Below are 24,206 nucleotides of genomic sequence, written 5' to 3'. Positions count from 1 at the left end.
ATGATAGAAAGTGACATCTCATCCATAATGTCAGGAATTATTCGAAACTCAGGGCAAAACTACCATCCCTCTCCACAGGAGTACAGGTGAGGACTTCAACTATCACAAACGCTGTATTTTTTGATTGGTCAGGGTATTTATGTGTTGTTTATGATTTCTGAAACTGCCCAATAACTATTATTATGTTCAGTTCTGTGGTTTTGCAGGAGAGCTAGAAGGTCTTGATTTCAAAGTTGGTCTCTCTCAGGGTGTCTGGGCTTGTGGCTCGGCCCAGTGGGACCATTGAATGCCTGCAGTCTCCTGTCTCCTCCAACAGAGGTCTCCTCCTGGGTTGGATCCTATTTGGGAATCCTGGTGAATGTTAAGACGCCAACAGCAGCTATTGCTTCCTCTCCAGTGACCTTAATGGGGACTCCAGGAAATCCCCCCACCAAATCTTTCTGAGAGGAATTGGCTTCTATCCTCCATGGGTTCTGGGAAAGTTGTGAGTCAGAGCTCTGGGTTCTGGGTCAGCTCTCTATGCCTGGCTGTGTGACTTTCAACAAGTCTTTTGCCCTCTCTGGGCCTCAATTCCTCATCATTTAAGTGATGCTGTTGAATTAGATGATCTTAAGGTCTCTTCTAGGTTCTCACATGTTCATAGAGTAAATTAGATAGAAACTGAAGTCAAGACAGTTTCTTGAAACAGGATGAAACCAGGTACATGTGGGGAGGGGGAGTCTTTTAGAGCACTTCGCTTTTTTGTCTTGAAACTTCATAGCTGGAAGGCCCACAGGAGGTCAACCAATCTGGCCCCCTGGTGTTTACATATGGGGAAACTGAGGCCAAGAGAGAAGAAGTGACTGGGAGGGAGGAGGAGGAAAAGGAAGGAGGGAGAGTCTTTCTCCAGTCTTTCTCCCTTGAGGCAGGGTAACCTGACCCGGTTTCCAGGGCCCCACCCCCAAAGCAAGAACCTTGTCTGTGGGTTGACAGGGCACAGCCTAGATTATGGAATGGGGACAGGACCAGGGCTGGCCTGGGAAGAACAGGCTGTCACCTCAGATCAGCCCTGTTTACCCAGGAGTTGCCTGGACCCCCGGGGGTCACTGCAACTCACTAGCAGGGCCTGCTGGGACAGACTGCAGCCCCCAATTAGAGGGAGGCCACTTCCTGAGGGTCATGGGCCTGGAATCTGCCTTCTGAGATCCAAATGAGGCGATAGATTCAAACAGATATTTGCAGAGAGGCTGCTGTGTGCAGAGCTGGGGCCAGGTGCACAGCAGTCTGTGAGCGCCCACTGTGTGGTGTGCCCCCCATCACCCACCTCTGATGATCCCTGCTGTCCAGGTGAGGGAACTAAAGTGCTCAGAGAAAGGAAATGGCTTTTCCCAAGATCATTCAACCTCTGGACTTCCTTCCAGCACTGACAGGGTTTAAATAATGTCAAGTAGATTAGGGGCAGTGTAAAAGTTGGCAGCTTAGGCTCTGGAGTTCATTTTCATCCCTGTTTTTCTGACCATGTGGAGCTCTCTGTGCCTCAGTTTCCTCATCTGTAAAATGGGAATAGAAATAGTACCCACTGCATGGAGTTGTTGTAAAAGTTAAATGATCACTGCTGGCTCTGTCACTCACCTATTTTGTTTGATTTCACCTCTGAACTTTGGTTGGTTTTTTCCATGGGGATGATAAAAGCTATCCCCGAAGGGTTGAATGGAAGTATTTATTATCTATGGAAGTACCCGGAGCCCAGCAGGCACTGGATGTGTCTCGGGTGAATCTACAGTTGTCCTCCTAGCTGGAAGCCTAGAGAGAGCTGGCTCTTCCCTGCCGGCTGGCTTCAAGTGCTCAAAGTCATCAATTCTTATTGTTGGTGGGTTCAGAGTCCAAGCTTTGGGCAGGGCTTGTGACTTGCTTTAATTTCCTCATCTTTAAAATGGGCATGGTTAGGACTTGTCCTTCATCTGATTGCTGGGAGGATTAAATAAATAAAGCTTATAGCACAGGAGACACATAATTAATAGTCACTTTTGTTGTTACCACTTAGTTACATGAAAGAGTGGTTTTCTACAAGAGATGCATTTAGGGAGGCCTTTTGGGAGGGGAGTGTGTAAGAACTGAGTGTGGGATGGAATCTTTGAATCTGGATGCCCAGGCACTGCCCATCAGAGCCTTCCACCAGGCTGAGGGCTTGGCCCTGTGTGTCTGCATTAGCCCAGCTCACAAACTGTCTGGGGTGCTGAGTAGCTACCTCTCTCCAGAAATAGAGCAAGGCAAGCAGAGAGCATCCTCCAGGGATAAGTAGGGCCTACCTGGTTCACTGACCAGCTGGCAGGAGTACGGGGAGCTGAGAAGAAAAGCAGGCTTGTCCCCATCAGCACTGGGTCCAGATATGCCCCGTGCCTGGCATGGCACAGCATAGCTCAGCACAACCCTATCTTTCCTATTCCTGTGGATTCAGGGCTGTTATCTTGTATGCAATGGCCATGGTGTCCATCCAGAAGGCAGAACAACGTCATCATAATAGCAATGAGAATAGCAACTAGTGATTTCTTAACCCTTTACTACCTGATTTCCCTGTGCCAGACTCTCAGTATAAATCCCCACCAAATCCCCCCAAACCACCCATGTGAGGGTAGCACTCTTAGGCCCATTTAGCAGGCGAGGAAAGCAAGGCTCAAGCCACTTAAATGGCTTAACAAGAGGATGCTACTGATGGGTCAAGTGGGGACTCAAGACAACAAAGCTGCTGTGCCCTGAGAATATTGTGACCACCAGCCCCATGTTCACTGGCCAAGAGCTCAGGTGCTGGAACAGGTGCTCTGTCACTTTGCAGTTGTGTGACCCTAGACAAGCCACTGCCTCTCTCTGAGCCTCAATTTATTCATCAGTGAAATGGAGCCACCCAAGAACCCACCTTGCAGGTTTGTTGGGAGGATTCTGCACCTCCAATGTGGCAAGAAGTTCAGCTGAGTCTGGGACAGAGGGAGCACTGGGACACGGGGGCTGGGTTATGATTACACTGTGACTCCTCATTTCCAATCACTTCTGTTTTTTACCCCGAATAATAGCCTAAAAGTAGTTTATGGGCTTCTCATTTGCCCTCCTGCATCTCCAGAGATGGGCTCCAAGGACCACTCAGTCTGCTGGTCCAGTCCCCCTTCCGTGTAGCCCCCACTCCCAAGCAGCTGCCTGGTTCCCCATCCCCCCCCTAGGGGGCTGAGTTTGGCCGTTAATTTTCAATGGCTGTGTATAGAAGGGCGGGGGCAGCAGCTGGAGGCGGCTGCCTTGTCCCTGGGGAGCTGTCAGGAGTCAGTGGCAGGGTCTAGACAGCAAATTGGCAGCAGCTTCCTCGCCTGCTGCTGGTGCTGGGGCAGGAGACCAGAGCCTGGGGGCAGTCCTGACCTCCCAGGCAACGGTACACAGGGCTCATGCTTAAAGTGGGTTAACCAGGTTTCTCCTTAACTCAAAGGGTGAGAAAGAAGTCCACCCTTAGATGTGCTAAGTCTTAGAGTTATTAAACACCTACTGTGTGCCAGGCACCTGCTATACCCCTTGGCAAGCGCACCATCCCATTTCATCTTTATACCGTGGGACAGGTACTGATATCATCCCAATTTACAGACAAGGATACTGAAGTCCAGAGATAGGACTTGCCCAAAGGCATATATTTAGGAAGGGGCAGAGCTACGGGATACCTGCCCCAACTTTTGGTACTTATTCTTGAAGTCAGGTCTAATAAACTCCTTTTACAGATTGGGAAACTGAGGCCCTGAGGGATGAGAAAAGGCGGGTTTCTGGTTCCTTGGAATCCTCACCTTTCTCCCAGGGCCATGAGGCTCAGTGGTCCTTCTTCCAGATCTTTGTGCCAGATGTTCCCATCCCCAAATCTCAGTCCCTGCTCCCTTCTTCAGGCTCATTTATGGGCAAGGAAGAAAGATAGTCTTCCTGGGGCCCAGACCTCTTTTGAGGTCTCGCATTTCCACCCCTCAGACACCTATGTGTGCATACACACACACACTCACACACCCCAAGTCCCAAGCCAGCTATTATTCTAGAAAGGTAAGATTCTTTTTTCGGAACTCCTGATCAAGTCATCTCACACTACATTCACTGTCAGACCAGGTGGGAATTTCTAAGCTTGCTAAATTGCACTTGATTTTCTTTTTCCTGTAAATGGTTACAAAAGATATTACAAAAGATATGTTAGCTAAATAAACACGTCCATGAAGTTCTTAATCCTTTTTTGTGTAATGGTTGGATTGGTAACAGGAACAGCATGTGGTGATGTAACATTTCTGACCAACCACATCTTAAGAAGGCAGGTAAAATCTCCCTGTTGTCATCAGGGTGGGCGTGCCATCCCAGATAGGGCTGGACATGCCTCAGGACCCCTGGGATGGTGATATGACCCCCTCAGAGACGATATTTCCCGGGCAAAGTTCTCCACGTGACAGCACAAAGCAAGAGAAGAGAGAGCAGTGGGAGGGAAGGAAGAAAGAAGGTTACGTGGTTAGAGCACCTACTGTGTGTTGGGCCCTGTCTTATACATTATCTGCTCTTATCCTCACATTTGCCCCAGTGGTGGGAGTTACTATTGTTCCATTTTACTTATGGGAAAACTGAGGCACAGAGAGGTGAAGTGACTTGGCCCAAATCACACAGCTGCAAAAGGGTTTAGATGGGATTTGAACTCAAAATGGATGTTCTTTCCTCTATTACAATTATTGCATCAACCTAAGGGAACCCTAAGATGGGAAACAAAACATTAGATGTTCTCTAATCTTCAGCAATGTAGGCAAAGATCCTGGCAGAAACTGTAATCCATCTGTAAATACGTGTGGCCCTGTACTGCCAAGTTCATCATCTCATTTGACTTCTACAGCAGTGATCCCAGGGCAATGGCTGTGGAAGTCCAGTAGACCTGGAGTGGACAAATACTTGTCAAGAGAAAGAATGAAAAGCTAAGCTGATGGCTCTGGGTCTTGTAATGAGGTATAAGACACACTCATCCTTGTCCTCCAGGTGTTTTATGTCTAGAAGAGAGGAGTAGTTAAGAACAAGTGCCCAGGGCGGTGCCTGTGGCTCAAGGAGTGGAGCGCCAGCCCCATATACTGGAGGTGGTGGGTTCAAGCCCGGCCCCGGCCAAAAACTGCAACAACAAAAAATAAAAGAACAGGTGCCCTGGTGATCCTGGGCAGTCTGTGCTGCATATGGAGACTAATGGTGGCTAACCACTTCAGGGGGGAAGAGGAGGGCTTCCTGGGGGCGGCAGTGTTTAAGCTGAACAGGGAATGGATGGAGATTGAATGTGAGACGTGTTGGGGCTGGGCTGGGCTGGGCTGGGCCGGGCTGGGCTGGGGGATTCTTCCTCCTTTTCCCACTCTAGTAGGAATGTAGTAAATGCCCATGGGGGCACCAGGACCTAAAGCACTGAAGGGCAGAGGCTTCGGAGACCTGCATTCCAATCTGGCTCTGATCCTAACCGGGGACCTTGGGCAGGACCTTGGGACTTAACCCTTGCCTGCCTAGCCTAGAAACATGTATAAATGCTTCATTGCAAAATTCTAAGTGTTCTATGGACATACACAAGAAGAGGTGGAACTGGACTGGGAGGGCTTTCAGAGGAGGAAAGAAACATTTAGTCTGAGAAAGAGGCAATCATGAATGATTGCATGGAACAGCATTGTAGGCAGAAGGAACAGCATGTGCAAAGACCTCGAAATTGGTGAGAACCTAGAATGTTTGAGAAACTGAAAGATGGACAGGGTTGCTAAAGCATAGGGAAGAGGGCCAGGGAGGGGAGGAGAGGGAGATGGCCAAGGGCCAGATCATGGCAAGGAGCTTGGCTTTTACTCTGCAGATAGGTCTTAAGGACAGTGACAAGTTCCAATGTCCCTTTGGAAGGGTTGCACTGGCTGCTGGGTGTTAAATCCATCCATTCTGCTGTTGTCCTGTGCCTACCCTGAGCCAAACACTACCACACCCTACCTGTGGGTTACCTGCCCCGATCCAAGAGGCAGGCCCTATTCTTGCTTCTGTTAGGAGTATGTGGACACTGAGATTCAAAGACTTTGAGTTACCTGCCCAAGGTCCCCTGTTAGGATTGGGGCCAGACTGTAATGCTGATCGCCCCAGGTTCTGCCCTTCAGTGCTCTGCCCGCCCACTTTTCATCCCTCCCACAACACGACTGAATAATTAAGGACACTGCATTAAAGTGGGTCTGGTTGGTCTTCTGGTCAGCATAGGATGGCAGCCACGAACTCCAGGGGTGTTTCTCCTTACCCAGAGCCACCACCCAGTGTCCCCAGACCAGTGGCTGTGTCACCATGCAGACACTTGGTAGCCTCATCCTTTAAAAAATGATATAATGGTGGTTGCCCTTCCAGCATTTCTGTCAAACTGTCAGAATGTCCGAGTGGAGGCCCCAGGCTGTGGGTGTGTCCATGGTTCAAACTCAGTTCCTTCGCCAACATGCCAGGTGGCTGAGGCACATCACTTCATCTCTCTGTGCCTCAGCCATCCCGTCTGTGAAATGGGGATAATCAGTAGCCACCCCACAGGCTGTTGGAACCAAGGTGGCAGGAAGGTGGCATGCAGGGGGCAAGGCATCCCTCCTGTGCGTTCTGAGGCCAATCAGAAAGTTATCTCCTTGGAGGCAGGGAGTTTTATCTGCCTGACAGGACAAAGCCTGGCAAGAAGAGTCCAGGAAATATTGTGGAATGAAGCATTTACCAAGTGTCGGACACCCTGCTAGTGGCCTTCCCCATGATCTGTAATCGTAGAAGACATTTACACTGTGAACCATGACACTGGGGGTGAGAGCCCCTCCTGCATTATCTCACCCAATCTTCTCTGCTCCCTATGAGATAAGATAGGAATTAACACTCCCATTTTACAGATAAGCAAACTGAGGCTCAGAGAGCTGGACAGCCATGGACAAGTCTCACAGCTACTAAGTGGCTGGATAGCATTTAAACCTAGGCCTGGTTGATTCCAAAGCCACAGACAGTGCAAAGGGGGAACCCGTGGCCAGACTCCGCAGCTGGAATGGATTTAGAATATGGTATTGCAAAGGGCCTGGGCCTTCTGCTGAGCTCAGAGCCTTCTGAGCAAAACTAAGAAGGGCACACAGGGCTAGGTGTGATGGCTCACATCTATAATCCCAGCATTTGGGGAGGCTGAAGTGGGAGGAACACTTGAGGCCAAGAGTTCAAGACCCGCCCAAGCAACATAGCAAGACCTGGTCTGTACAAAATATACAAAAATTAGCTGGGCATGGTAGGTAGCATGTGCCTGTAGTCCCAGCTACTCAGGAGTCTGAGGCAGGAGGATCGCTTGAGCCCAGGAATTTGAGGTTGCAGTGAGCTATGATGGTGCCACTGCCCTCATATCCAGGCAACAAAACAAGACTGTCTCCCCCGCCAACTCTCCTAAAAAATGCCACTAGTAGCACATATGGAGTGATAAGCACATAGTAGGTGCTCAGAAATCATCCTGATTATAGAATGGTATTGATTTTCCCAGGTGCCACCTTGATCCTAACTGGGGTGTGTCCATGACCTTGGACTCTCCATGCTCCAACCCCTTCAGAAGGTGACCTGCCTTCAGCATCCCCCTACTTCCTCCTGGTGGAGGGCTGCCCACCTCCACAGTTCCCCATCCAGGGTCTCTCCACAGTCTGTGTGTCACAGTGACAGCCCACAGAGATGGAAGAGGCTTAACCCCCTAGCATTCCAGCTGGGGAAACTGAGGCCCAGGGAGGGTCAGGTGGGATGCTGGGGCAGATTCTTGGGGCTGCTGCCATGAGGCTGCTGAGGCTCTGGGATTTGGCGGGGTCATCTGGCTCAACCTCACCTTTTCTATCTGTGAAAGGGGGTGATAATGTCCCTCAGGGGTGTGCCTGGGAAAATATGGATCCAGTCAGGCTTTGACAACCCACAAGTGCCTCTGGTGTTGGGGGGAGCTGTTGGTGAACTACTGAATTCAGAAGGGGACTCTGCAGTGCCAGACATGTCTTTGTTTTCTTTTTGTCCCAAGAGCTCTCTTCTCCCTCATGAGGATTCCCTGTTAGTGACAAATCCCCCAAATGGCTTGAGAAAGACACATAGTCAGGAGTCACTGTGGGGACCCCTGAACTCCTTGTGCAGCCTGCTTTTTTAGCCGAAGACCAGATCTCTCATCTGCTCTGATGCTTAAGTGGACTGATATCATATTCTCAACAGCCGTCTTAGGGTATGTGCTATGATTATTCCCATTGTATACTTGGTGAAACTGAGGCCCAGGGCAGGTAAGTCACCTGCTCCAGGCCACACACTCAGGCCACACTGCTCTGCCTCCCTGCAGCCTGAGCATCTTGAGGGGCCCTCTCTATTCTGCTGCTGCTAAGGTCTGGCAAGGGAAGGATGGGAGAACTTCAGAAATCCCAGTTAGGGGCATACCTGCAGGTTGCTCCTGCAAATCACAGGGTCTTTGCATCTAAGGGGACCTTGGAGGTTTCTTGGGCTCATCTTTCATCTAACAGGGTCCTGATTGCTCACCTCCTTGGCTACTGCTTAAATACTTCTGGGACAGGGAGCTCCCCACTTTGTGAGTCACCCTAGTACACAGAGCTCCCATTTTTACAGAGCCCTCCCCTCTAATGTCCTTGCTATTCGTGGTGGGAGGCAGGGGTGCTGGGTGGGGAAATCTTTTCTAATAAGACATACTAAAACTCAACATTTTATGAAATCAGCTGCTTCCATTTCCCAGACCTGAATCAAATTTCCAAGTGTTTTAGGTCAATATGAAAACTTGGCTACATTTCTCCTCTCCCCCTCCCCGTGGCAAAGATTGGAAAGAGTGGTCCAGACTACTGCCACCTAGTAGAACTTTCTGCAGTGATGGAAACAGTCCATATCCATGCTGGCCATGTGTGGCTATTCAGTGCCTGAAACATGAGTGGTGGACCAAGGGAATGAATATTTATATTTTATTCTACTTTAATGACTGAATTTAAATAACTGTATGTGGCTAGTGGCTACGTGTTGGACAGCACAGTGCCTGGACTTTCTCTAGTTCACAGAGCACATTTCTTCACCCAGGGAGAAGGAGCCCCTGCTCCTGGTGTTACAGCCAACCCAGCCTCTGGAGGGTTCTGGTTTCTCTGTCCCCTGACTGGGTGATCCCAGACAGGCTTGTCTCTCCCTGGCTTCACTGTCCTCATCTGGTGAATGGGAAGTGGGGATCATAACAATTCCTGTCTAAGGCTCTCGCAAGGGTGGCACAAGATCTGGCATGAAAACAGCTTTAGCTCAGGGCTGGGCACACACCAGGGACTAGCCTGCCCTACACCATGTCCAGGCCCCCAGGGGGGTTGCGGTGGGACATCTGGAAAGCTGGGTCTGTTTGCTCATTTGCTCAGTGTGTGAGTACTTTTTGTGGCCGGCCCTGTCCTGGGCACCAAAGTATGCCTGTCCTCTCGGGGGTGCACGGTTTCCTGCTTCCACATTAGGGGTCTCCTGTGACCACTTGCAACCAGCAGGGAACTCAGCTTGTATCCTGGCCCCCCTCCACACCAGGCTCTTGGGGTCTCCTGAGACCTGGGGGTGCATCCACTGCCCTCTCTGGGGACACCTGCTGGGCTTAGGAAACAGTGGAGACTTGTGGCCAGCCAGAGTCCTCCATGGGGCTCAGGGAAATGAGGTGTCTGGCAGGGAAGTAAGTGCTGAAAGGTGCAGAGGGTGAGAAGCCACATCCTTCGGGAGGGAGCAGAAGAAGGTGAAATCAAGCCATGTTGGAGGAGGCAGGAATGACATTTGGCCCCACTTGGGGTGTAGAGGGCACCTATAGCCCACCACATATCATCCCTGGGTCAGAGCACAGGGTCACCTGAGCCATGGAGAGGGCAGGGTTGGGGGGCACATCCCCCCACATAGGTGTGTAGGAATCACCTGTAGATGGGGGTGTAGAGCAGGGTTCCCAGGCCTCCTTCCTGGAAGACTGGCTCAGGGGCTTTAGGCAGCCCAGGTGGAAGGGACTCAGATGGTTGTACAGAGGAACTGTGGGTGGAGACAGGTCTGCAGGAGACGGGGGTTCCCTGGGCACCATGTCAGAGGAGGGGTGAGGAGAGGATGGGTGTGTACTAAGAGCTCTTGTAGGGGCTTTGCCTCTAGCGTTGTTCCCCCAATTTTGTAGATAAGGAAACTGAGGCTTGGGAAAGTTCAAAGCACATGTGATGTCACCAACAGGAAATGTGGCCAGGACTTCATCACAGGGCCATAGCTACAGACTCAGAGAGAAAGAGATAGAGACCCAAGGAGAGGAGTTGAGACAGGACAGGGGTCGGGGGTGGGGTGTGGAGGTAGTAAGTGGAGGGATTTGGGTCTTTGGAGTTTGCGTCTTCTCATGGCCTCTGGGCATGACTTCAGGCAGGCAGATATCAGTGACATAGGTGACCCAGGAGGGGAAGAGAAATGGAAGAGAACAGACCCAGAGAGAGTAGGCATTGCCTTGGGTGAGCCCAGGGCAATGGGGCTGGGGTTTGCTTTTTTCTTTGAATTGAATATATCTGTCATTTTCCAGTGGAGGAGAAACACACACACTGATGTAGGGTCTGGGTCTCAGTCTCTGTCTCTCACATACACATCCCAGGGGATAGTCCCAAACCCTCCAAGATGGCAGGGTGTATCACAAAGCCACATCACCTTTACACCAGCAGGCCAGTGCTGGGGATAGGGTATTATTGTCACGCGTGCCCTTTTTACAAGTGGGAAAACTGAGGCTGTGGATTAAGTGCCCTTCCAAGAGCCTATGGCTGGAAAGCCAGCTTTCCTGAATCTAGGGTTCTCTACTGTGTTACAGCCACTGTGACCCGATAAGTTCCTCCATCTCAGATTCAGCATTGGGAGAGAGGGAGGCTGGGTGCATGGGTGTCTTTAGTGAGGGACCATTAGGCATGGGTGAAGGGAAGGTGGGGGGCATGCTGATGGCCTCTCTACAGGGCACAGATTGTTAAAGACCCATGGTGGGCTGTGGGGATAAGGCTGTCTCACCGAGGCCCTGGCACATGACATCCCGGTCCCTGCTGTGTGCAGTGAAGATGTGCCTGAATGTCGGAGAGACCGTAGGAGCCAGTGGACTCCCATCACAGTGCTCCTTGGTGCCTATGTCCACTATAGGAGTCCAGCAGGGCTGGCTGGGCCTGCCTGTAAGGCACCCTGAGGCAGACATTCTGGCACTGGGCAGAGGGAGGACCAGGCTACCTCTGGGATAGCAATGTGGTAGCAGGGCCCTGGCCACTGACCCCCAGAATGAGCTGCACGCCTCCACAGTCTTGCTAGCAGTTGAGCATCTCCTGGCTCATCTGATCCTCCAACAGCCAGAGAACAAAGGCTTAGGGACCTAAGGTGACTTGGCCAAGATCATACAGCTCGGGGTTATAAGGACTTGAACCTAGATCCACCCAGTCAAAGCCTGAGCTTTGCCTGAGGCCTGGCCACATCTCGTCTGGGCTGTCCTTCCCCCAGAGCATAGCTGGAAAGTCCCAAGGCTAGGACTCCAGGGCCAGGCCCCAGGTCTGCATTCTACCAGCTCCCTGGGAGATGCTCAGATGCTCATTTGTACAGTTCTGGCGAGAGCCCCGGGGCTCAGGGTAGGGCCTGTACCCCAGGAGACGTCTGCTTCTCCACCTGTCATGCCACAGGAACAACCCAGGTTGGAGCAGACAGACCTGGGTTCGAATCCTGGTTGCCTCACTTGCATGCAAAGGGATTTTGCCTTCACTAGTTTGATCTCAGCTTCTCCATCTGTAAAGTGGGGCTGCCTACTCCCTGTTCCCCTCTTAGGCGCGATCACAAGGACCCAAGGAGATAGAGGAACAGCTCTGTGAGTTCTAAAAGTACAGGATCTGACTAAGACTATTACACTACTCTTGGGGCTGGTGGCCTGGGGTCAACCCATCAAACAGACACTTAAAGGGCATCTGCTGTGTGTGGGACACAGGTGATACAGTACCCCAGGCCAAGGCTCCATGAGACCAAAGAAAGGGTAAGGGAAGAGACCCAGACAGGGCAGGCCTCGCTGGCCTTGGCAGCGTGTAGGCAGCAGGCAGCTCACGGGGGCGGGGGTCCCTGAACTTGAGGTCAGAGTGGCAGAGGCTTCCCAGAGGAGGTGTTGCTCTTGGAGTAGAGGGAGCCCAGCTCCAGTCCTTCTGCAGACTGTGGGACTGGGAGCATAGTGGTCCCCCAGATCATGTTTCCCAGTTGAGGAGTCAGGTGATGTCTGAGGGGACAAGCATGTTTTGGATGGGGGGAGGAAAGCAAAAGGGTGTTCCTTGCATGGGTAAGGCAGATGCAAAGGTGTGGAGGTGAGACAGATGCTAGGGACATGATAGATATCACGTAGCTACAGTAGATGGCTGTCCCCCATTGGGAGGAAGAGTGGGATGGAGCAGGGAGCCAGACAGGGTGTGTGGATAGCAAGGAAAAAAAAGAACGAGGATAGTACCATGGACTCAGCCATATGCTAAGCCCTTTATATATGTATTATCTCCTGCAGACCTCACTCTGTGGGGAAGCAGCTCAGAGTGTTGACATGACTGTTCAGGATCTCAGTTTCTTCATCTGTCAAATGGGTCTGGTTCACAGGAAGTGCTCAATAAATGGAAGAAATGGTGAGTGGTTGCAGCAGCAGGGACAGGAGTCTATGTAACCCCAGAGCCCAAAGTGTCAGTGTACTCCAGATCTGTGGGGGGGCCTGGCTAATAATATTAATAGCAGCTAAGGCTAACATATCATATTTACTATGAGCCGGTCACTGTTATAAGTACTTTTCATACAATAACATATTTAATTCTCATAACACCCTATGAGGTAAGAATGAAAATCATCCGCATTTTACAGATGAAAAACTGAGGCTCACAGGGGTTAAACCAGTGGCCCAAGGGCACACAGGTGAATGGAAATCATGATTAGGATCCAGAGCCCAAGCTCTTAACCACTGCAGGTATTGCTTGTCTAGTTCACTCGCTGCCAGAGATTCTGCTCCATGTTGATGCCTAGGAGTTTGGTTTGTTTGCAAGCCCTGATCCTCCACTATCAGGAGACTTGGGGGACCCATCTTTAGAAACTTGCTAACAGTTGCTCACCTCCACTTCTCCCTGTTACCCCAGTGTCAAGCAGAGCAAGAGGGCAATGGGAGCTACAGCAGGTTACTGAGCAGGAGTATGACAGGTGCCATGAAGTCAGCTGGCCACAGGGTAAGGAGGGGAGGGTGGTGGGTGGCCAGCAGCCCTAACAGCAGCGAGTGCACCAGCCTGCTTTTGCACCTCCATGGTCTCTGAGGGCCTGAAGGGACAGATGGCATCGCCCAGGCCTGGACCGTGGCTGTCACTTGGCCAGATGAGTTATGAGCGGGCTGAAGGGGCGGCAGCCGGGGGGCCACAGAAACAATTGCATCGAGACCCCAGGACAATGGGGTCCACGTGCCACAGGGGCAACAGTCGTTTGTCACACAATGGGCTGCCGGGGACAGCAGCCGGGCCAACTGCTGCCACTGACACGGGCGAGCTGAGTTTTCAAATCGTTTCCTGGCCCTGTTTTCCTATGAGGCAGCCAATCGCGAGGGCAGCCGGCAGTCACCTGATGCCAACTCCACACTGAGGGCCCAGGCCCTGTGACAACTGAACCGCTGTGACCATAGCAACGCTAATTGTGGCCCTAAAAGACAAGGGAAGAGAGAATGGATGGGGAGGAGGAGGGAGAGAAGGAGAGAGAAAGAACAAGAATGCCAGCTCCAGGCAGCCAAGCAGGTGCAAAGGAGAGTAGAGGCCTGTGGCCCACGCTGGGTCCTCTGTCAATCGATACACAAGAAAGACAGAGGCTGGACTTGGTGGCTTTCTCTTTCTCTGTCCCCCTCTCTACTGGGCCCAGAAACACCTATCTTTAAAACTCAGAACTTGGTTTTTAGACTGAGGGACTCTTGTCAACAAAACAGAAAGCTGGGTCTACGGTGCTGGCTGCTAAGGAGCCGGCCCCTAGGCCAGGCGGCACCACATGGCTCAGCACTCTTGGAGCCACCTCCCACTCAGGACTTCAGGAGCACTGGGGAGTGCCGGTTATCCCAAATCAGGGTACCTGTCTAGTACCTTCCATGGGCAGCCATTTTCCTTCTATGAAAAGTGCTGTCTCTGCTCATGAGTCTGTTGGGGGTGGTGAATGTAAGTCTTAACTTGGGCCTTTTTTTTTTTTTTTGCAGTTTTTGTCCAGGTCTGGGTTTGAACCTGCCACCTCTGGCATATGGGGCCGGTGCCCTACTCCTTTGAGCCATAGGCTCGGCCCCTTAACTTGGGCCTTTGGGGAGTGCCTTACATTGTGGCATACTGCAGGCCACACTGCCTACGTCCCAGCCCCACCATTCCTGTTTTGTGTGGCCTTGGGCAAGTGCCTCAGTTTCCCCATCTGTACAAGGAGAGTGTGGGCATATCCCACATCTCAGGGCTGCGTCGGGGATTGAGTGGGAACCGTGCCTATGTGGACTAAGGCACAGACCTGGTGGGTAGTGGTCACTCCACTGTCTCCGTATGTGGCCTGCCCATCCACGGGCACTGTCCCCAAGCTCCGTGTCATGCACAAAGCTATAGCACAGTAGGAATCCACCCTATACAGGGAGTCACAGCTGATTCTCCCCTGCAGTTAGGACCCTGACCATAGGCCCTGACTGCTCTATGCCCGGGTGTCCCAGGTGAGCTCCTGCTGTGCCTCAGTTTCTCCACCCATGAAATAGGAATAATGACTGGTGCCTGGCACATAAGTGCTCACTAAACATTAGTGTGTGTTCTTTTTGTGGTAGGTGCTGGGGGAAGATGTGTTAAGATGACTTGAGGATGTGCCGTCTGGCTGCCAAAGGGGGATCCTGGGATCAGGTTCCCATGCCCAACCCCAGGGATGGGCAGGTCAAAGGGCTGGGGCGGCTTGAGGAGATGAGGGGCTACAGACGTGCTCCCAGAGGTCTGGAAGCCCCCCAGGAACTGGCCTAAGCTCCCCATCTGGCCCAAGCTCCCTGCTCTTCTCTGCAGGCTTCTAGCTACCACTGGCGATGATGATCTCCCTGGGGACCTGCAGTCGCTGTCTTGGCTCACAGCTGTGGACGTGCCTCGACTGCAGCAGATGGCAAGTGGCCGTGTAGACCTGGGTGGCCCCTGTGCACCACATCCACACCCAGGTAGGCTTGGGGCAAAATGGGGATGACGGAAGGGTGGTGTAAGAAAGGGGCAACTCCCAACCTTGCCTCTCACCTGCTATGTGGCCATGGCCAGGTCACTCCATTTCTCTGGGCCTCTATTTCTGCATCTGTAAAATGGGACAAATTATACCTTCCTCAGAGGATGTGGTTCATCATTTACTTGACACTGGGTACGGCTCGGTGCCTGTGGCTCAAGTGGCTATGGCGCCAGCCACGTACACCTAAGGTGGCAGGTTCAAATCCAGCCCGGCCCGCCAAAACAATAATGATGGCTGCAACCAAAAAATAGCCAGGAGTTGTGGCGGGCACCTGTGGTCCCAACTACTTGGGAGGATGAGTCAGGAGACTCACTTGAGCCCAGGAGTTGGAGGTTGCTGTGAGCTGTGATGCCATAGCACTCTACCCACGGGGGTAGCCTGAGGCTCTGTCTCAAAAAACAAAAAACAAAAAACAGTGGGTACCAGGCCTTGGGTGAGCTAAAGTTTCAAAGACCGCCCTGCTGCTACCCTGGTTCATCTTGAACATCTAGGACAGTTGGTAAACTATGGCCCATGGGCCAAATGCAGCCTGTTGCCCATTTTTGTACAGACTTTGTGTTGGAATTGGGTTTTACATTTTTTAAGGGCTGTAATAAAAGGGGGGGAGAGGGAGAGAGACCATATGATTAGTAAAGCCTAAAATATTTGCTATCTGGCCCTTTACAAAAGAAATTTGCATTTCCTGATTTAGAAGATTTTAAGAGGTAATGTATGGAAAGGGCTGAGTCTAGGGTCTGACACACAGTAGTGCTCAATAAATGCCAACTAGCTGCAATCATAGTAACTAGATTATATGCTTACAGACACAGAAAGTACTGAAGAAAAACAAAACCAATGGCAAAAATAATTATTGCCATATATTAAAAGTATCAATCATAGAAAAATCATTATCTAGGATTATTTCTTTCATTGGGCAAATTGTTTTGGGAGTTGCAAACTTTCTCTGTAAAGGGACAGGTAGTCAATATTTTCTCAGAAGCTAAACAATTTTCTTTCAAAACTGTCCAACTTTTCTATCATAGTGCAAAAGCAGCGATAGATAATATGTAAGTGAATAGATGTGATTCTGAGTCAATAAAACTTTATTTACAAAAACAGACTGAGGGCCAGATTTGGCCTACTGGTTAGTTTGCCAGCCCTTAGTGTAGAACCTCCAGGGGACAGGCATGTGACTTTGGGCAAGCATTTCACCCTCTCAATGTTTCCTCATCTTCAGTGAAAACCTAGCAGGACCATCCACTTGGAGGATTGTGAAGATTCAATGCACAAAGCACCTTGAGCACAGTAGGCGTTTAATAAATGATAAAATAATGAAACTTCTTCCTTCTCCTCTGTGTCTGCTGGGCATTTTCTGTGTGCCTGTCACTACACTAGGCCTTTGGAGGAATGAGTTATATAAAATGTGGTCCCAAGACCAGCCTGAGCCAGAGTGAGACCTTATCTCTACAAATAGCTGGCAGAAGCCTGCAGTCCCAGCCACTCCGGAGGCTGAGGCAAGAGAATCGCTTGAGCTCAAGAGTTTGAGGTTGCTGTGAGCTATGATGCTATGGCACTTTACTGAGGGTGACAAAACAAGACTCTGTCTCAAAAAACAATTTTTTTTAATTTAAAAAATGTGGTCCTAATTCTCAGGGGGCTGATGCTCTGGTCTGAGACATAAGGACAACAAAACCAGACAGAGGCACAAAGGACAAGCCCAGGGGGCAGCCAGAACTCAAGGGGTTGCTAAGGACGCAGAAAGCTTCCTAAAAGAGGCAGCCTGAGGACAGGGTCATCTTGCAGGTCAATTTCCCTTGATTGGAGGTGGCTGCCTAAAACCAGGCTGATACCATCAGAATTCATGTTGGATTAGCAATTTCTGTCTCAGACCCAGCCCAAGATATGGGGAGAGGAGGAGGGAACGTACATCTGTGATTCCCAAGCTAATCCTTGGGAGATAGGGGAGGTGGCACAAAGGCATTTAGACCTAAACCTAGAAGGTACTTGGGAGCCATGGCTTTTTTTTTATTTTGAGAGAGAGTCTCAAGCTGTCGTCCATGGTAGAGTGCTATAGCATCACAACTCACAGCAACCTCACTCTTGGGCTTAAGTTATTGTCTTGCCTCAGCCTCCCAAGTAGCTGGGACCACAGGTGCCCACCACAATGCCTGGCTATTTTTTGTTGGAGTTGTCACTGTTGTTTAGCTGGCCTGGGCCAGGTTCAAACCTGCCAGCCTCAGTGCACGTGGCCGGAGCTCTAACCATTGTGCTATGGGCGCTGAGCCCCAGGGCATGTTTTTGAGGAAAAAACTTGAACAATTGGTGTCCTTCACAAAGGACAGGAACCATCATCATCATCATCATTATTATTTACTATTGACGCATCTTTAGTGAAATATTATCATGCCCCCAGCAGAATGCTAGGCACTTGATAGGCGTTATCTCATTTGACTCTCATAACACATTTTAGATCGGTGATAGCCATAGCCCAAGTACAAATGGGGAAAGTGAAGGTGACCCAAGGTTACACAGCTGGTAGAAACCCCACTTTTTACTTCTATACCCCTGGTAATTGATTTGCTTAGCACCTGCTATGAGCCTGATCTGAGAGTGGGAGATAACTATGTCCTCTGGAGATACCCAGGGACAGGGCTGTCCCTGTCCTCCAGCCCAGTAGCATCTCTGTGCTTCCCTCCTCCAGGCACCTTGGCTGGGGTGGCTGACCTGCATGTGGGAGCCTCCCCAGGCCCCCTTCTCCATGGCCCAGCTGTCATGGCCCCCCGAGGCATGCTGGGCCTGGGCCCCTTAACCAACCATGGAGCCAGGGTAAGTGCCACCATGTGGGTTGGGGAGTGAGGGTGGTGCCCTCCAAGACTGGAGTGCCCCACATCCACCCTGACCCCCTGTCTCCTCCTCTCCTGGCCCCAGCTGATGAGCCACTTCCCTGGGGGAGCCCAGCCCTCAGCCGGCCTGCAGGAGCCACCACAGCTATACTCGCCTGCCACCCAACCACAGTTCCCGCTCCCCACAGGCGCCCAGCAGGTACCGGGGGCTCAGAGGAGCTCTGGTCTCAGAGGCAGACACCCTGTCTTAGGCTGACCGGGTACCTCTCTGAGACTTGGTTTACTCACCCAGAACATAGTGATAATATTCCCCACCATGCCTGTGTCATGGGGTCATTCATTTAGTTCCCCCTAGTCTCTTGCATAGGTGGAGACAAGACTGTTTCCTGAATTGTCAATCCCCACATGGTGCTTTTTGACACTGGGGTGGGTGGAGGGGTGATCGCCAGTGACTTAGGCTCTTTCTTACCTTTTCTCTCTCTACCACCCTTTCCCCGCCCCACCTGTGGGAAGTGCCCTTCTGTGGGCCTCTATGGCTCCCCATTTGGGGTTCGGCCTCCCTATCCCCAGTCCCACATGGCTGTGCATTCATCGCAGGAGCTGCACCCCAAACACTATCCAAAGCCCATCTACTCATACAGGTGAGGTCCAGGGGGTGTCAGGTCAGGGCTGCTGGGTCAGGGCTGCAGAGGGCTTGGGGAGCAGAAGAATGAGGCTGCCTTCAGCTAGGTGTGGTGGCCCAGACTTCCAAGGGGAAGGGCTGGGAGTGGGGAACTCCTAAGTGGAACTTGTTCTCAGGAAGCTTTATGCTGTGGCTGATCAGCCCCCTCCCTGGGTTGAGAACCTATTTCTGACACTGAGCTCTGTACCCTACTTCATCACTCATAAGCTGTGTGGCCTTGGGGAAGCGGCCTGGCCTTTCTGAGCCTCAATTTCCTCAAGGAGGGGGGAAGTGACCTAGATAAAGCCTAAAGGCCCATAGCCACTAATTACGGGGGTGGGATAAGGAGACAAAAAGATAAGATGTATCAAATCATTACCAATGACTGAGCCTACAGTCAAGGAGAAGTCCAGGGGCTAGACTGGGCCATCGAGAGCTCACGCTGGGCCAATACTAGTGGAGGGAAGCAGAGCAGGCTTCCTGCAGAAGGGACCTTGGGTTGTCAGCCTGAGACCACGTCACATCTGGCCTGCCCCACCTTCTGCCCCCAGCTGTCTGATCGCCATGGCCCTGAAGAACAGCAAGACAGGCAGCCTACCTGTGAGTGAGATCTACAGCTTCATGAAGGAACACTTCCCCTACTTCAAGGTGAGGAATAAACCAGAATGAGGGTGCCAGAGCTGCCCTGGCCTCTCCCCAGTGCGGCCAGACTCTAAGGCCAGCCTCTTAGATCCCCAGTTAAGTTTGTATATCTGGTATAAGGATATGTGCACTCAATGGGAGAAGGGGGCTTTTGAAATGGGCTCTGACGGATAAAGAGAAGTTCACTAGTCATCTGGAAGGGCAATGAGTAGAGAGACCATCCTAGTTATTCAGCACAGATTCAGTAAAACATAATGATGCAAAACCCAGACCTGCCTTCACCTCTCTGGGCCTCAGTATCCTCATCTGTAAGGTAGGGAGAGTCGTACGCAGCTGGCAAAGGTTGCGAGTATCCGCGCAGAAAGGATGTAAAGAGCCTGGCAGCTGCGGGCATACAGTTGGTCATTAGTTATTCTTGTTAGCATCAAAGCAAAAAGAGAAGTGGGAAGTCAGATGATACCAAGCTCAAGGGTTCTGACGATTTAAAAATGATTCTCATTTAATGCATTTGACCAGCTATATCCATTTATTAGTATCATTCTCGCTTGCTTGCTTCCCAAGTGGCCCTGGGCCGCATTCTTATGTAGTAGCACTTGGTGGGCACTGATTTGCAGCTCCCCGGTCCGCAGGGCAGGGGGTTCCCCAGTTGGCCCCAGTCCCTACCACTGTCTCCCAGCTCTCCAACTTGATTCTGAGTGTCAGACGCTGTTCATGTTTCCCCTGCCACTGTTGCAGCCTGCCCTGATAGGCCTGAGTTAGAGACCTCCTAGGAGAGGAATGGTATTCTAGGAAGGGATCTGAAAGGATCCCAAGTGCACGTCTCTTTGTAGACGGCTCCTGATGGCTGGAAGAACTCGGTACGCCACAACCTGTCCCTGAACAAATGCTTTGAGAAGGTGGAAAACAAGGTGAGCGGCTCCTCACGCAAGGGCTGCCTGTGGGCCCTGAACTTGGCCCGTATCGATAAGATGGAGGAGGAAATGCACAAGTGGAAGAGAAAGGACCTGGCTGCCATCCACCGGAGCATGGCCAACCCTGGTGAGGCCCAGACATCTCCCACTACATGTGCACACATGCATACCACCCCCCAACCCAGCCTCAGTTCTGCCTGGTCACAGCTATGCTGATGGGAAGACAGGTGCCTGTTGGTCTTCCCGCTCTCCTGTAGAATATGCCTCCCCTGAATCTAGTGGTTGGTAAACTGGGGCACCTGATCATAAATATGAAAAACTGTTCTATCTCACCAGTCATCCCTACTAACTTGCACAGAAGGGCCAAACTACACAACCAGGGGATACTGTTGCTTTCCTTCCACAGTGGCAGAGATGTTTAAAATAATAAAATGGTAACACTCAGTGTGCGCATGGATGTGGAGAAATAGATTCCTTCTTATACAATGGGTAGGAATGCACCCTGCAAACTACCCATGTGCTGATCTGATTATCCTGCTTCTGATAGTTTATGCTGAGGAAATCAAAGATTTGAACAAAAGAGATAGGAACAAAATTATCCATGACATAGTATTCTGAAGAGTGAAAAGCAGAAATCAGTCTAAACATCCCCCAAATAGGGGGTTGGTTAAATAAATAGAATGGCATACTAGCCAAATATGAGAGATGAAAACTATTTTAAAATGTTTTTGAAACAGATATGACTCAATATACAGTATGGACCAGGTACAGTGACTCATGCCTTGTAATCCTAGCTTTGGGGGATGCTGAGAGGAGAGAATCACTTTAGACTAGAAATTCAAGATCAGCCTGGGCAACAGAGCAAGACCCTATCTCTAAAAAATTTTAAAAATTAACTGGGTACAGTGGCACGTACCTGTGGTCCCAGCTACTCAGGAGGCTGAGCCAGAAGGATCGCTTGAACCCAGGAGTTTGGGGCTACAGTGAGCTGTGATTGTGCCACTGCACTTGGAGAGGGATCAAAAAGTGAGATACCACCTCAGGAAAAAAAAATACACACACAGAGAAAGAAAGAGAATTGATCCTGTGCGTGTCTGAGAGGAATTACACCAAAATCTTTATTGTGAATCTTTACTCTGAATGGAGGAGCCACCTATCATTTAAAATTTTTCACATATTTCTCTATTTTCCAAAACTTTTGTTCATGGATTACTTTTACAATTAGATAAAAAGATTGCATCTGCATTTTTCTTTAATTAAAGGACGTGAGGAGGGGGCCATCTCTGATTAAGGGACATATAACTGGGAACTATGACCTGGGGAGTAGTTCGTACTTCTAGTCCTGCCCCAGCCTTAGGAATATTTGGCCTGGCTCTGTGGATGTCATCACGCTGGAGATGAAGAGTGTGGCTCAGGGAACAGTTCTGTCAGGTGGGGGGAAGAGCTATAGCAGGAACCAGTATCCTGTGGGGGAGGGGGTATCACATGGCACCCACCCTACTGAGAGCTCTGGGGTCTGGTTTGACACCGAGAGCCAGTGCTGACACATATGCAGGGTAAGAGCTTGGGCAGGTCTTGTCTCCTTCCAGATTCTAAGTGTCCTCATTTCTAAAATGGGTGCAATCCGAGTAGATCTTGAGACTCCCCCACCCCCGAGTCTGGACTCAACATTGTGCTACATTCCATGAGACACAACCAACGACCAAAATTAATGAGTCTTTACTTGTTTATATCCAAGAGCATTAAAGATTTTTAACCCACAGCAACACTTCTGGATGACTCTTTAGTAGCAGGGAGTGGCTAGGGGCCTTTGCATGTAAATGAATTTTGTCCTGCTCTCCTGAGATTTGCAATCTCTCCCTGTTTGAGGGCTATTAGAAGGTTCAGGGGAAATTCTAAGGTTGCAGGGCTGTCCTGCAAAACACTGTCCAAATGAGAGGGGCTAGGGTGATTCTCTGATGGAGATTCTTACTCCTCAAAGACCCTGCACAATTTGTGATTCTGTTGTATCCCCACAAAAATGCTGTGTAGAATATATGATGCCCAATGAAGAGACTGAGGTTCAGAGAGTCCAAGAGGCTTGCTAAGGGATTTGAAGCCAGGCCTGGGCAGGGGCCTGGGTGGGGGCCTGGTGACTACAGGGTGGGTTCTGAGTGACCTCTCCCACTTGCCTGCAGAGGAGCTGGACAAGCTGATTTCCGACCGGCCTGAAAGCTGCCGGCGCCCTGGCAAAATGGGGGAGCCGGAGGCCACCGTGCTGCCTCACGCCACCACAGTGGCTGTGGCGCATGGCTGCCTGACTGTCTCCCAGCTTCCACCCCAGCCACTGATGACCCTGTCCCTGCAGTCGGTGCCCTTGCACCACCAGGTGCAGCCCCAGGCACACCTTGCTCCAGACTCTCCAGCACCGGCCCAGACACCGCCACTGCATGCCCTGCCAGACCTGAGCCCCAGCCCTCTCGCCCACCCCGCTGTGGGGAGGGTCCCCATGGACTTCGTCAACATCAGCACCGACATGAACACCGAGGTGGATGCCTTGGACCCCAGCATCATGGACTTTGCCCTGCAGGGTGAGGCCAGAGGAACAGGGTGATGGGTCTGGGACAGGGAGGGGAGAGTAAGGCAAGGAGGACTGTGCTATCTGCTTTGCCCCGCAGCCTCAGTGCCACAGCAACAGCCCCAATACAGGTTGAGCAGCCCTAATCCGGAAATCCAAAATGCTCCAGAATCTGAATCTGTCCACTATCAAGACGCTTCAAAGGTCATGCTCATTGGAGCATTTCAGATTTTTGGATTAGGGATACTCAACTTGTAATAGCAAATTACAGCAAACAGAGAAGGAGCCCTTGTTGTATACCAGGCACTTCATAGCCTCCATCTCACTCACCCTGCCACGGTCCTCCAAGGTCACTGCCATTCACATCCCCTTTCTGCTGATGAGGAAACTCAGGCAAAGAGAAGTCACTGGCCCATGGTCACCCAGCTAGTAAGTGGCAGAACTGGGAATTTCATCTGGGTCTGTCCAATCCTGAACTTATAGTTGGTAACCACATGCCAGGTCACACTGACCTGCTGTCTGCCACATGGTCATGCCCAATAAGTGGGATGTGAATGAATGAATGAAGGAGCCAATGAACAAGGGAATTTCAGATTTCATCAAAGGCTCATAATTCACCTGTTCACTAACACGGGTGTCTCTGTTATGTGCCAGCCAGTTAGATGTCCTCTGCCCTCCAGGAGTTCTGTGTGTAATCAGGGAAACGGGCGAGTTAGGGGGTTAGGTGACGAGTCAATTACAGCTGTGCGATGGGTACATTTGAACTTCCCAGCCTCTTTCCCTGGCTTGTCATGCTGTTAAATGTGCTAGAGAAAGGGGAAACATTATTTTGTCCCCCTGGCATTGCCCATGATGGCACCTTGCTTGTCACCCTCACCACAGCTATAGGAATTGGTTTTGCTGGTCATCTCTATTTTTTTCTGGGGCTCAGAAGTGGAAGTGACTTTCTCAAGGACACGCAGGGGAAAGGAGCGGACCAGGGCTGGCATGCCAACTCCCCCACACCTATGACCTTAAACAACTCACATGGTGTCTTCCTTGTTCCTAAGATGGGGATTTGAACTTAGGCTTTCTTGACATCAAACCAACTCACCTAGATGCTTTTGTCTTTGCCAGGGAACCTGTGGGAGGAGATGAAGGACGAGGGCTTCAGCCTGGACACGCTGGGGGCCTTCGGAGACTCCCCGATGGGCTATGACCTAGGGGCCTCGGGCCTGACCCCAGTCTCCAGCAGCAGCGACCAGTCCTTCCCAGATTTGCAGGTGACAGGTCTCTACGCTGCATACTCCACCCCGGACAATGTGGCCACATCAGCCACCACCTCCTCTTCTCAGTACCTGGGCACAGCAGGGAACAAGCCTATAGCCCTGCTTTGA

At 51.0% G+C, this 24,206-nt stretch overlaps 1 protein-coding gene across 1 annotated transcript; it reads left to right on the top strand.

Annotated features, from left to right (window-relative positions):
* FOXN4 (forkhead box N4) lies at window positions 1-24,206 on the top strand. Its single transcript, XM_003789891.1, has 9 exons — window positions 1-86; window positions 15,033-15,178; window positions 17,918-18,042; window positions 18,145-18,258; window positions 18,573-18,700; window positions 19,272-19,368; window positions 20,193-20,400; window positions 22,451-22,843; window positions 23,947-24,206. The coding sequence occupies exons 1-9, from the start codon at window positions 1-3 to the stop codon at window positions 24,204-24,206; spliced, it is 1,557 nt and encodes a 518-aa protein (XP_003789939.1).

The sequence above is a fragment of the Otolemur garnettii genome, unplaced genomic scaffold (assembly GCF_000181295.1).
Source record: "Otolemur garnettii isolate 467f Iridium unplaced genomic scaffold, OtoGar3 scaffold00038, whole genome shotgun sequence".
Taxonomy (NCBI): Eukaryota; Metazoa; Chordata; class Mammalia; order Primates; family Galagidae; genus Otolemur; species Otolemur garnettii.
This window is presented reverse-complemented; position numbering and strand designations above follow the sequence as displayed.